The 14,083-nt window shown below is 43.2% G+C and overlaps 1 protein-coding gene across 1 annotated transcript in view; it reads left to right on the top strand.

The window, feature by feature from the left end:
• Positions 1-14,083, top strand: part of MYO10 (myosin X) — a 754,439-nt gene that overhangs the window by 278,707 nt on the left and 461,649 nt on the right. Inside the window, exons 10-13 of the mRNA XM_069219725.1 lie at positions 4,222-4,351; positions 9,623-9,741; positions 11,810-11,956; positions 13,095-13,195. Coding sequence (XP_069075826.1) covers positions 4,222-4,351; positions 9,623-9,741; positions 11,810-11,956; positions 13,095-13,195 — 497 coding nt within the window. The remainder of the gene's footprint in view (positions 1-4,221; positions 4,352-9,622; positions 9,742-11,809; positions 11,957-13,094; positions 13,196-14,083) is intronic.

Genomic DNA, 14,083 nt, shown 5'->3' with positions numbered 1-14,083 from the left:
TTTGAGGCTCACCGCCAGGTGTTACAGCTCCTGCCTGGGGGAGGTGTTAGCATCTCCACCCAGTGCAGGCTTTGTTACTGGCCTCAGAGTGACAAAGGCACTCTCCCCATGGGGCCAGCAACATGTCTCTAGTGTGGCAGGCTGCTGGAACTAGTCAGCCTACACAGACAGTCGGTTAAGTTTCAGGGGGCACCTCTAAGGTGCCCTCTGGGGTGTATTTTGCAATAAAATGTACACTGGCATCAGTGTGCATTTATTGTGCTGAGAAGTTTGATACCAAACTTCTCAGTTTTCAGTGTAGCCATTATGGTGCTGTGGAGTTCGTGCAAAACAGACTCCCAGACCGTATACTCTTATGGCTACCCTGCACTTACAATGTCTAAGGTTTTGTTTAGACACTGTAGGGGTACCATGCTCATGCACTGGTACCCTCACCTATGGTATAGTGCACCCTGCCTTAGGGCTGTAAGGCCTGCTAGAGGGGTGGCTGACCTATACTTGCATAGGCAGTGAGAGGCTGGCATGGCACCCTGAGGGGAGTGCCATGTCGACTTACTCGTTTTGTTCTCACTAGCACACACAAGATGGCAAGCAGTGTGTCTGTGCTGAGTGAGAGGTCTCCAGGGTGGCATAAGACATGCTGCAGCCCTTAGAGACCTTCCTTGGCATCAGGGCCCTTGGTACTAGAAGTACCAGTTACAAGGGACTTATCTGGATGCCAGGGTCTGCCAATTGTGGATACAAAAGTACAGGTTAGGGAAAGAACACTGGTGCTGGGGCCTGGTTAGCAGGCCTCAGCACACTTTCAATTGTAAATATAGCATCAGCAAAGGCAAAAAGTCAGGGGGCAACCATGCCAAGGAGGCATTTCCTTACAATCAGGCACACAAAAAATACCTCAGATTCGTACTCAAAGAAGTGCACTATCAATTCAAGGTCTTACCTAAGAATCTGAGGCCAGTGTAAGAAAACGAATGCGGTAAAACACATCAATTTCATAGAACTGAAAAAAAATGTACTGGCCTTGAAAGCATTCCAAAGGCAACTATCAGGGAAGATGGTACTTATACAAATAGACAACACAACAGTAATGTTCTACCTGAACAAGCAATGGGGTACAAAATCGTTCATCCTAAGCAAGTTGGCCCAAGAAATGTGGAAGTGGATGATACCTCAGGGAATCAACGTACAAACAATACACCTACTGGGAAAGGAGAACATAGAGGCAGACAAACTAAGCAGGCAAGAAAACAGCTCACACGAATGGGATAAAAAAAACAAAGGAGCCTAGAAAAATCTTAAGGATTGGGGGAGCGCCAACAATTGACCTGTTTGCATCACCAGAAAACAAAAATTGACAACACTTCGCCTCCAGGTATCCACACCACCAGTCAGAAGGGAATGCCCTGTCACTAAACTGGTCAGGGAGATTTGATTATGTCTTTATACCAATTCCCCTAACACCAAAGGTACTGGAGAAGGCCAGGAGACAAGGAACAAACTTCATCCTTATAGTCCCTCAGTGTGCCATACAAGCATGGTACTCAGACCTACTCGAACTGTCCAAGGGACAGAGTATAAATATCAAGACGGAATGAGAACTACTCACAATACAAAGGGGGCAAGTGTTCCACCGAAGCCAGCAGCACTAAACCTATCATCATGGTGCCGGAATATATAGAATTCAGACACCTAAACCTACCACACAGAACCATGGAGGCTAGAACGCCAACAACAAGGAGATGCTATGCATCAAAATGGAAAAGATACCTTCTAGGGTGCACAGGAAACAATATACTAGAATGAAATTATCCAGGCAGGAGACAGTACTAACCTATCCTACACAACTGCTAGACAGTGGAATCAATTACTCTTCCCTCAAGGTACACTTGGCGGCAATCCTGGACTACACCAGTGGGGCATTATATAAAAGTTTCTTCATGGTACCTATTATAAAAAGTATTCTGAAAGGATGCCAAAGAATTGCCCCCGCCCCCAAGAATGGAGCTTAAACACAGTGCCAACACAACTCATGACAAAACCATTAGAACCCATACACAAGGCCGAACTGCAGCTTATCACATTAAAGACCACCTTACTAATAGCTATCACGTCTCTATGAAGAGAAAGCGAGATTCAAGCCCTAACAATACAAGAACCGTACATGCAAATCCACAACGACAAGGTAGTTCTCTGAACAAACCCACAATTCTTACCAAAGATGGTCTGCAAATTCCACGTCAATCAAACCATACAGTCACCAATTTTCTTTAAAATCCCGCAAACAGAAATGGAGAAAAGACTACATACTTTGGACTTAAGAAGGGCACTAATGTACTACTTGGAGGAGACCAAACAACTCCGCAAGGGAAACCAACTATTGGTAGCATGTGCTAAATCCAACAGGGGGACCCCAGTCACAAAGGGGACTATCGCGCAATGGATCGTGGAAACAATTGAAATGTGCTACACAGCAGCAGGCAAACATCTGCTGCACCGCCCAAAGGCGCACTCAACCCTGGCATTCATAGCAAACATGCCCATAGACACTGTTCGCTCAGCAGCAAAATGGACATCCCACAAACCTTCACAAACCTCTATTGTGTGGACATCCAGATGAATAAAGAATCCCTGGTGGGACAGAAAATACTACAACACCTGTTTGTAAGCTCATCATATCAACCCAGCCAACCCAAATGAGGTGGAAAATCTGATGCACAGCATGTGATTCCAGAAAAGGATTAATGCTGCAAAATGAAATGATTACTTACCAATAGGAGTAGTTTTGCAGCCTGAAGAGTTTTCTGGATTCACATGCAACCCACCCACCTCCCCAGAAATGCGAACAGGGCACACAGGTGTGGATAGATCAGAAAAAAAGGGAAAGGAGAAAACAGGTAACAAAAACATAATGAGAAAAAAAAACGACGATGGCTACCACACACAGGAACTTCTGAAAGGGGGCGTCTGACGCCATGCGGGGAGGGACCTAACACCAAATGATGGTCACCAACGCCCAAGACAAAAGAAAAAAAAGTGACAATTAGGACCCAACCAGCCGACGGTGGACTGATGCATAGCATATGAATCCCAAAAACTGTTCAGGCTGCAAAACTACTCCTACTGGTAAGTAACCATTTCATTACTACTTGACCCATTACTGATATAAGTGGGAATTAGAGAGCTGGACAATAAATCCATATAATAGGCAAGGATGCTATTGTATTAATATGCTTAAAATGAGTAATAACTTTGTGACATAAATGTATGAGGCCACATACTGACTGGCCACTAAATGTATAAGATGGAGTATTAAAATCACATATCCAGATGATGAAGGCTTGCATTTTAGGAGTCTCAATATACTTAGTAATAAAACTATCAGTTTGATCAACCATCTCACACCACCTCACTAGACCAATAGTAACAAATATTATAATAATTATTAAGAATAAAATAATGCAAAAGTTTGCAGGAAAAAAGTAAAATGTTATACCAAGTAACTTACTAGAATTCAGTTGAACTAAAATGAAAACTGCCAAACCCCCCTTTTCGCACCCGGCTGCAGATGGTATAGCAGGATTACAGAAGGATTTGTAGCCATTGGTCTCGAAATTCTCTAACATCAATGTTTCCTGACAGCAGACTAATCATACTTAGTAAAAAAGCCCAGCCAATCTTTATTTGATCATTTGGCTCGTGCACCTGCTATATTCCATGAATGAATCTTGATACCACAAGAACCAGAGTCCATCTTAGGTAGAGGAAGGTGAACAAAGCATGCACAGGAAGGTTGTGCCACTGAGGTTAAGTCTTGAAATTTAAATTTTCTGAAAGCCACATTAGAAGAATTGAAATGGTATTGATTCTTTTGTTTGTTTACTCTGTTAGTAATTGTCCCTGGTTCCACCCACTGAACCTACGCACAAAGAAGTATGCTTTTGAGAAAGTGGAATAATAACACACTCCTTTTGATGTGGTTATATTGTTATTGTAACTGCCTCCTCCAGTTTGGATTACAATGTGCTCTCTGTAATCCCAAATAAAAGGCCTCCTCAGAAAGGATTGTGTGAAACACATCCATTTTCCTAAACCTTTTCTCTTGAAAGACCTCATGTGTCAAGATGACCAACATTGATGGCCTCAATGTACTCTTACTGTTTAAAAATAAATAAGAAGCTAATATGTGGGATCTTGTAACCCAATATATTTTCCTTTCAGACTGCCATGGAAGTCATGAAGTTTGGACGTGAGGAAGTGCGAGAGGTTCTCCGGCTGCTTGCTGGCATTTTGTACTTGGGAAACATAGAGTTCGCCACGGCAGGCGGAGCACAAGTCTCTTCTAAAACAGGTGAGTTGGAAGCTACTTTTGTTTAATCTCTTGGAAAAGTTTGCGACATTACCATAGTTTGCGACATTACCATCGCACATAATTTTTATAAATGTTTTATTAAGTTTTTGATTAACCCAAACCATTGCATCATTGCGCATTTTATTAAAGCTTGTCAATACAGTAACATTCTTTGCTGTTGAATATTGGAACACAGTGTTTTTACCTACAACAAAATAAAGGAAAAACATGGAGGCTTGTGTAGCAATTAATCATATAGGTGTATTTGAGCAGTAGTTTGCTATTATTTCCACACCATACTCGGGTGCTATTAGTAGTATGCTATTAACAAGATTCATTTGACCAAAGAAGTATTCTGAGGGACTGTGGTAGCAAGGTGGGAAACCGGGTAGCAATGTCTTAATATAATGTTACAGCGCTCACTTTGCTAATGCCGAGTGTTCAAGATTAGTGTGTTTCAATGAGTAATGGGACCTGTATTTTCGGGGGTGGATTTCTTCGTTCTCCCTGGGTAAATTCAGCAGTTTTGTGTTCCGTTTAACTATTTGAAAGTGGTCACCATTTTGTTTTGCTGTTTGATGTACATTGAACATCCTTTTATATTTATCTATGATCTGGGGCCCAGGAAATAAGTGAGAGAACAGCGAGAAGTATATGAAAAGAAAGTGATTATGTATGCACTGAGAAGATTCCAAGAAAGCCCTTGAGAGGAAATCTTGTTGGTAAAAAGATTATTGTTGCAGTTTCAGTAATGGAGCGAAATTTTATAATAGCCAACAAACTGGATACAAATATGGCATAGTATATAAGATTTCAAGACCGTATATACATTTTAAAGATGTTAACATTGGTACTTGAGATAGCTTTTTAAATAAACTTATTGCACCACCAAATGTAGTCCATTGTCAAAGTCCTAAGTGAAATGCTTCTGCGACATAAAAGAGACCACTACCCATGCAGTGTAATAATGGGGTTGTCTTTTATAACAGATCAAATGTATGTGTTCCTTTGCTCACGTGTAAGGGCCAGATACACAAACAATTAGGCACACTTGAATGCGACATATACAAAAATGATAGTTCAGGACTATTTACAAATTAAATTCCCGTAGACTTTGAATTGGCCAACTGTGGATTTTAGATTTCGATTTAAACAAAAGATAAAATATAGTTTATACAGCTCGTTGCATCGTTTAGAGCAATATGGGTGTAAAATATATTCAAGCCTAATTCTAGTGATTCTGCCTACAATTTGCAATTATGTCCGTCGTTCAGGAAGGTGAGGGGGGTTAGATTTTCATGGAGGCGTGGTCCCTAGGACAATATGATGAAAAAACGTCATTTATGAGTTTAATGTTGGCTGAAGATCCGATGCCCTCTGTCATGTAACCTACGTTGAGCAATGTATGTGCTGCAGATTTCACAGGCAGGAGCATAGGTTCAGGAAATGCAATAGCCTTCCGTGTAAACAATGGATTTCAATTTGATATCCAAAGATTGTGAACAAAAACTTGTTCCCAAACTTCTATACAATTGCATGACTTTATGCACTTATGTCATGTCGTGGAGGCAAATAGACAACTTGCCTCCGAACTCATAATTTTTATATTTTTTCTAAAAAAATCAAAATGATGTTTTCCATGCCAAATGAAGAATGGTGAGTTAAGCAATAAAAAGTGAGAGTAAATGGTTACTCGGTGATAGATTAACAGAAGCTCATGAGGCAAAAGAGTTACCCAAGTAATTAAGATGTCAAAGCAAAATAAACAAATAATAACTTTCAATGGTAGACATTCATTAGATTAAGGTATTAGCGCAGGCACCTTACAGTGTTTTATTATACATTTAATATTATTGTTTGTTGTGAAGAATGGACTAGAAAATGTTAGGAACATTTAGAAAATAATTCAGAATGTGCTATTTTTTAAAAAAGGGGAGCTTTACGTTGCTATATTGTACTTACATTTTATTGCATCTAAATGTAGGCACTTGCAAGCACTAAGGTAATAAAATGAATCGTCCAAGTGCTACAACAGTGACAATATTCTTCAGAATGCTATGTTTAAATTTCAACTTCAATGTTGTAAGGAAATGCCTCCTTGGCATGGTTGCCCCCTGACTTTTTGCCTTTGCTGATGCTATGTTTACAATTGAAAGTGTGCTGAGGCCTGCTAACCAGGCCCCAGCACCAGTGTTCTTTCCCTAACCTGTACTTTTGTATCCACAATTGGCAGACCCTGGCATCCAGATAAGTCCCTTGTAACTGGTACTTCTAGTACCAAGGGCCCTGATGCCAAGGAAGGTCTCTAAGGGCTGCAGCATGTCTTATGCCACCCTGGAGACCTCTCACTCAGCACAGACACACTGCTTGCCAGCTTGTGTGTGCTAGTGAGAACAAAACGAGTAAGTCGACATGGCACTCCCCTCAGGGTGCCATGCCAGCCTCTCACTGCCTATGCAAGTATAGGTCAGTCACCCCTCTAGCAGGCCTTACAGCCCTAAGGCAGGGTTCACTATACCATAGGTGAGGGTACCAGTGCATGAGCATGGTGCCCCTACAGTGTCTAAACAAAACCTTAGACATTGTAAGTGCAGGGTAGCCATAAGAGTATATGGTCTGGGAGTCTGTTTTGCACGAACTCCACAGCACCATAATGGCTACACTGAAAACTGGGAAGTTTGGTATCAAACTTCTCAGCACAATAAATGCACACTGATGCCAGTGTACATTTTATTGCAAAATACACCCCAGAGGGCACCTTAGAGGTGCCCCCTGAAACTTAACCGACTGTCTGTGTAGGCTGACTAGTTCCAGCAGCCTGCCACACTAGAGACATGTTGCTGACCCCATGGGGAGAGTGCCTTTGTCACTCTGAGGCCAGTAACAAAGCCTGCACTGGGTGGAGATGCTAACACCTCCCCCAGGCAGGAGCTGTAACACCTGGCGGTGAGCCTCAAAGGCTCACCCCTTTGTCACAGCCCAGCAGGGCACTCCAGCTTAGTGGAGTTGCCCGCCCCCTCCGGCCACGGCCCCCACTTTTGGCGGCAAGGCTGGAGGGAACAAAGAAAGCAACAAGGAGGAGTCACTGGCCAGTCAGGACAGCCCCTAAGGTGTCCTGAGCTGAGGTGACTCTAACTTTTAGAAATCCTCCATCTTGCAGATGGAGGATTCCCCCAATAGGGTTAGGATTGTGACCCCCTCCCCTTGGGAGGAGGCACAAAGAGGGTGTACCCACCCTCAGGGCTAGTAGCCATTGGCTACTAACCCCCCAGACCTAAACACGCCCTTAAATTCAGTATTTAAGGGCTACCCTGAACCCTAGAAAATTAGATTCCTGCAACAACAAGAAGAAGGACTGCCTAGCTGAAAACCCCTGCAGAGGAAGACCAGAAGACAACAACTGCCTTGGCCCCAGAAACTCACCGGCCTGTCTCCTGCCTTCCGAAGAACTCTGCTCCAGCGACGCCTTCCAAAGGGACCAGCGACCTCTGAATCCTCTGAGGACTGCCCTGCTTCGACGACGACAAGAAACTCCCGAGGACAGCGGACCTGCTCCAAAAAGACTGCAACTTTATCCAAAGGAGCAGCTTTAAAGAACCCTGCAATCTCCCCGCAAGAAGCGTGAGACTTGCAACACTGCACCCGGCGACCCCGACTCGGCTGGTGGAGAACCAACACCTCAGGGAGGACCCCCGGACTACTCTACGACTGTGAGTACCCAAAACCTGTCCCCCCTGAGTCCCCACAGCGCCGCCTGCAGAGGGAATCCCGAGGCTTCCCCTGACCGCGACTCTCTGAAACCTAAGTCCCGACGCCTGGAAAAGACCCTGCACCCGCAGCCCCCAGGACCTGAAGGACCGGACTTTCACTGCAGAAGTGACCCCCAGGAGTCCCTCTCCCTTGCCCAAGTGGAGGTTTCCCTGAGGAAGCCCCCCCTTGCCTGCCTGCAGCGCTGAAGAGATCCCTTGATCTCTCATTGACTTCCATTGCGAACCCGACGCTTGTTCTAACACTGCACCCGGCCGCCCCCGCGCCGCTGAGGGTGAAATTTCTGTGTGGGCTTGTGTCCCCCCCGGTGCCCTACAAAACCCCCCTGGTCTGCCCTCCGAAGACGCGGGTACTTACCTGCTGGCAGACTGGAACCGGGGCACCCCCTTCTCTCCATTGAAGCCTATGCGTTTTGGGCACCACTTTGAACTCTGCACCTGACCGGCCCTGAGCTGCTGGTGTGGTAACTTTGGGGTTGCTCTGAACCCACAACGGTGGGCTACCTTGGACCAAGAACTGAACCCTGTAAGTGTCTTACTTACCTGGTAAAACTAACAAAAACTTACCTCCCCCAGGAACTGTGAAAATTGCACTGTGTCCACTTTTAAAGTAGCTATTTGTGAATAACTTGAAAAGTATACATGCAATTGAAATGATTCAAAGTTCCTAATGTACTTACCTGCAATACCTTTCAAACAAAATATTACATGTTAAATTTGAACCTGTGGTTCTTAAAATAAACTAAGAAAATATATTTTTCTATAACAAAACCTGTTGGCTGGATTTGTCTCTGAGTGTGTGTACCTCATTTATTGCCTATGTGTATGTACAACAAATGCTTAACACTACTCCTTGGATAAGCCTACTGCTCGACCACACTACCACAAAATAGAGCATTAGTATTATCTCTTTTTTACCACTATTTTACCTCTAAGGGGAACCCTTGGACTCTGTGCATGCTATTCCTTACTTTGAAATAGCACATACAGAGCCAACTTCCTACAAATGTTATTAGAATGCCTAGGAAATGAATCATTTCAGGAATAGAACGTTTTTGTTAAGGTCAACTACAGGAAGTAAACAGATTGTTCGATGGCATGTGTGGCTGAAAATACACATGCTCTGCATACTTCTGCCATGTATGCAGAGCTTGTGAATCTACAGCACTACATGCCACAAACTGATGTTCTAAAGGTTAAGTAACATAATCCGTTCAATGGCATTTGTGGCAGTAGATACACATGCTCTGCATAGATGGCAGAAGTGTGCAGAGCATGTTAATCTCCAGCATTCCATGGCACGAGCAGACGCCTACAGGGTAAGTAACATAATCCTTTCTGGATCTTTAATCTCAGATGATGACACCATATTTTGCTAAACTTTGGGGCCACAGCAATTAGTGCAATTAGTCAATGTATATAATTACATCATAACATACTTTGGGTTGACATCCACAGTGCCAGGTCATATCTTAATGTCTCTGTCTCTTGCATCGCTCACTAGCTCTGGGAAGAACATCGGACCTGCTTGGATTGGATGCGGACCAGCTGACGGAAGTACTGACTCACAAGTCCATGATACTCAGGGGAGAGGAGATCTCAACACCTCTCAGCATCGAGCAAGTAAGGAACATGGAAGATTCAATGTTCAGAAGAAATGTCGAAGGCAGTCATTTGCTCATATGCTTGAAGAACACTGAAATGTGTAGGATTTTTAAACTCCCATTTCCCTGTTTATTAACACTTTTATTCCTTTGAAAACAGCTATGTCACAATGTTGTTTTCAACAGATACCCTAGCTACAGCCTGTATTGCATTTGTATGGAGATTCTTTCCCTATATCTTGAGTTGTGCACTCATTAACCTCAGAAGTTCTGTACTGAAAACAAGTGACGTATTTGAACAATATCACATGGATGTGTTTGCTGCCAAAGAAATGTGAGCAGTGCAAACAAAACCATTGGTGGATGCCAGGCAGCCAGGGTTACAATTTATTAACACCCATGGCTATTTAGTAGCAATGAGGTGGCAGCATTAACCAGACACCCAGCCCCATCCAGATAGAGGTAGAATGGAAGAGCACATTGTTTGACTGAAAATACTACCATTTGTGGCACACTATTGTATTTTTGTGCAAAACAAGGACCCATGCTTTGAAGTCCTACCCAGACCACCTACCAACATGGAACCAGAGTGCAAGAGGTCTTCCTGCACTGAAGCAGCTTCCTCAGCATGTCTTGTGTGGTTGTGGCAGGCTGTCATAGCTCTAGCAGACATGCTGATTAACTCCTTCCGATGGAACTAAGGTGGAGTAACGCCGACATCTCCCCTCTCTCCGGGAATGTTTGCCCTGGCATGTGTGTATCAGTCTGAGACATACTGATGGATTAGATGTCTGGTGCCCAGGATGTCATCGGGTCTCATGATGCAATCATGGGAACCAATAATGGTGCGCTGGTTCTGGTGCCATAATGCTGCAGGGATCCCAGATACTGCGAGCTGTGGTAAAATCACTGACTCTGGCTCAAATGGCAGCAAAGACAACATGCCTGGTGGGGGGCGGTCAATATTATCCTTAAATGCGGATCAGGCACTGGATGCTGTCAGACCCAGATGTTGGCGGGGACTCAGGGTGCTGCAGGGCCCATGGCACCACATGCCAGTGGCACCCTTATACGAGGTGCAATCAGTTTCTATGCATTTCATTCGAAAGAAGATGCAGCTGGTGTGAGGCAAACAGAAGGCATCATTTTGGAGGATTCTGGGGCAAAGAGGCCAAATGGCAGCAAACAGGACTACTAAAAGTCGTTTTTTAAAGAAGAAAAAAAATAATTTAATAATTGATGCCTTTTTTTTAAAATAAAAGTGCTGATTTTGTAAGTTTCAAAACCCTGGAGAGGAGAGTCTGATATTCAGACAAAGAGGCCGCCTCCTTTGAAAGCTGTTCTTCACAGAGGTCGGAATGTATATGTAAAATAGAACATGTTTAGGGAGAAGCAGATTTTAGAGAAAAACAGTCCGTCGGAGCTACATTTTAAAAATGTGCCTTAAAAGACATTCATACAATTGGCCTTTGTGAAGCTGGGCTTTCTTCAAGGCTTCTAGGAGGAACACACGGCCTGGATGTATCAACGTTCCAAAATAATCCGTCTTAAAAGGAGGCAAAAGTTTTGGAGGTGTAAGAGTTTGTCTGCCAGGATCCAGTAGAATAGACAGCCACTACCTTTGCAACGCTCAGGGGCCAGTCAAAAATATGACTTTCACGAGTCCAAACATCATTTTTCATTAATATTCTTGTCAGTTTTCTTCTTTAATTTCCCTTTGAGTTTTAGTATATTTTCGGATTATATTCTTATTCGTCAGGTTTCTTTCTGTATTTCTGTGTGAATTTTAGTACTAACTTGCAGTTTGCTTGTGATGTACCAGATAGGGTGTTTTGTGGTGCTGCAGGAAGAGGGTTTTGTATTGTCATTGTTGCCTTTCTGGAAGAGTATTGCTAGCCCATTCCTACGACAAGCACCCCCTAACACCTATTTTCAGTAACGTGTCTCAGTAAGAAGCCAGCCCTGGTGTTTGCTTGGGTTAGGGCACGATACCCTGGTACTCGGTTACAAATGCACTAGCTTGTCCTTTCAAGAAACGTTTTCATGCTGGCAACTTGTTCTGCTTTGTCTCGTTGTACATTTTGCAGGCTGTGGACAGCAGGGATTCCATAGCCATGGCACTTTACTCCCAGTGCTTTGCGTGGGTTATCAAAAAAATTAACAGCAGGATCCGAGGCAAAGACGACTTCAAGTCCATCGGCATTCTTGACATATTCGGCTTTGAAAACTTTGAGGTGAGTTACAACAGCGTGGGCTTTCCACTTCATAAACAACGGAGATCAACATTCATTTCAAACGCATTTTACTAATTTGGCCGAAAGTTATTTTGACTGTTTTTTCAGGAGGTTGTGTGGGGATAAAAGCCATGGTGGAATATTATAATTCAAAAACCATGTACAGTCCAGCAAATCCTTCTAAATACGAGTATTAATGAAAAGCTCACTCTTTTGCTATGCCTTGCTTGTCAGGTCCATGCAGCTCCACAAGCATGTTCCCGCCTGTCTGCATTTCTAAAAAGAAGTTTGGGGCTTTGGAGGGGAGCTGAGGGGCAGGGAGGGCGGGGGAGACAAAGGTTGGAGCCTGACATCTCTTCTGAATGCAAAGTATCTGAATAAGAGCAACTCTCATTACTGAGTAACTACCCGAGCTCGCCTCATTGAGGCCAGTCAACCCAAGGAGCTACACCACAACAAACAGGCTAAGGAGTGCCCTCTATCCAGCCCCTGGCCTTCGTGTGATGTGGGGATTCAAGTAGTTGTCTCCATCCTCCGCAGGTCCATGTCATTATTTCGGGGGAATAATTTCAGAGTAATTAATGTCGAGATCGTAATTTTTTCCTTTATTTTGGAAAAATATTGCATTAAAATGTCACTTTAGTGTAATATTGTTTCCTCCTTCCTTTACTTTCATTTATTTTCTATTTTCACCCGTTTTCTACACAAATATATACATGCACACACCCTTTTCCCTATGATAATGTTTTGTGTTCCTGATCTTTTTGATCTTTTTTACCACGATGTTTTTGGTCGGCACAATGTGCATGTCACCGTCCCAGTTTCCAAGAGCATGGAAGAAAACGCTGTATACGCAAAAGCCATCCCTGTGAAGTAGAGTCGCTCAGATGTCTTTAGTGCATAAAAAAACAGCATTCAGACTGACAGTCATGCCAGTGAATGGGATCTGCTAGGAGCCCCTAGCCATCGTGAAGCCCGGCACAGCCCGCCCTTAGGACAGTCCCAGACGTTTCCACTATCTTAGCATGAAGTGGCTTCTGATGGCCTCTGTTTTGAAGCATTTCAAAAATGGTCATCAACGTTGCGTTAATGTTTTTACTCAATGGGTACATTTGTTTATTAATGTCTTACTTTGCAGGTAAATCGCTTTGAACAGTTCAACATCAACTATGCAAATGAAAAGCTCCAGGAGTATTTCAATAAACATATATTTTCACTGGAGCAGCTAGAATACAGTAGGTAAGAACCGCAGGCTCATTTATGTTCTCCTAAGTACTTTTTTCCCTAAAAAACTAAATGAATGCAATTTATTAATTAGTATATCACATACAGTAAGTGAATTGTTATGTTATGTTATGGTTATGTTATGTTATCAGACTGAAGCCTTCACTCAGGTGGGCATCTTAGCAGTAGTGAGTGCAGCATATTTTGGTGTAGGTGGCATGCTGGACACTTTCCTGCCATCTAATGTGTGATTTCGAATTTTATCACCTGCTTCCTTTTTAAAGTCCTTGTTTTGGTTTCAGGCATATGCCATATGATTAGCGACCAAACTATTCCAGCCCACCCACCATACCTACCTACAGGGACACAGATCCCACATTAAAATTGTTTTATCTGCCATCGAATTTGGCGCTATTTTCTTGACTGCACTGAATCACCATTGACTCATTGTAAAATAGCATTGAGTGCAGATGTTTCCTTTCCTCCCAAAAGGAAAGAATAACAGGTTAATCAAAGAGTTTAAAAAACATGGTTGACTTGCCAAAACATATGGCAAAAATGTTGTTTTGTTTATCCCTTTCCTTTTCCTTCGGCCAAGGCTGGACTGGCCGTAGTTAACATCAAGTGTTTTCCCGGGAGGCTGGAAGGGTAGGGGGCACTTTTGTTACTGGGAACCGTTTTGTAGCACTGCAGCAGTTTTAAAAGCACTGCAGAGTTCCTTGTATTTCCAACATTTTTCAGGCAACAATAAAAGTGCCAAGATCACTCTGGTAATTAATGCACAAGCTGGAGAGAGATCTGGTATTTTTCGAGTAGCAGTTTTGACTCGTCTAAGGTAGCACAGAGGGTTAATATGGCTGCTGTAAAGAATGTGTACTATGCATATCACAGAACAGTATTTTA

The sequence above is a fragment of the Pleurodeles waltl genome, chromosome 2_2 (assembly GCF_031143425.1).
Source record: "Pleurodeles waltl isolate 20211129_DDA chromosome 2_2, aPleWal1.hap1.20221129, whole genome shotgun sequence".
Taxonomy (NCBI): Eukaryota; Metazoa; Chordata; class Amphibia; order Caudata; family Salamandridae; genus Pleurodeles; species Pleurodeles waltl.
Note: the sequence above shows the minus strand (reverse complement) of the source record. Positions and strands in the feature narration are given on the sequence as shown.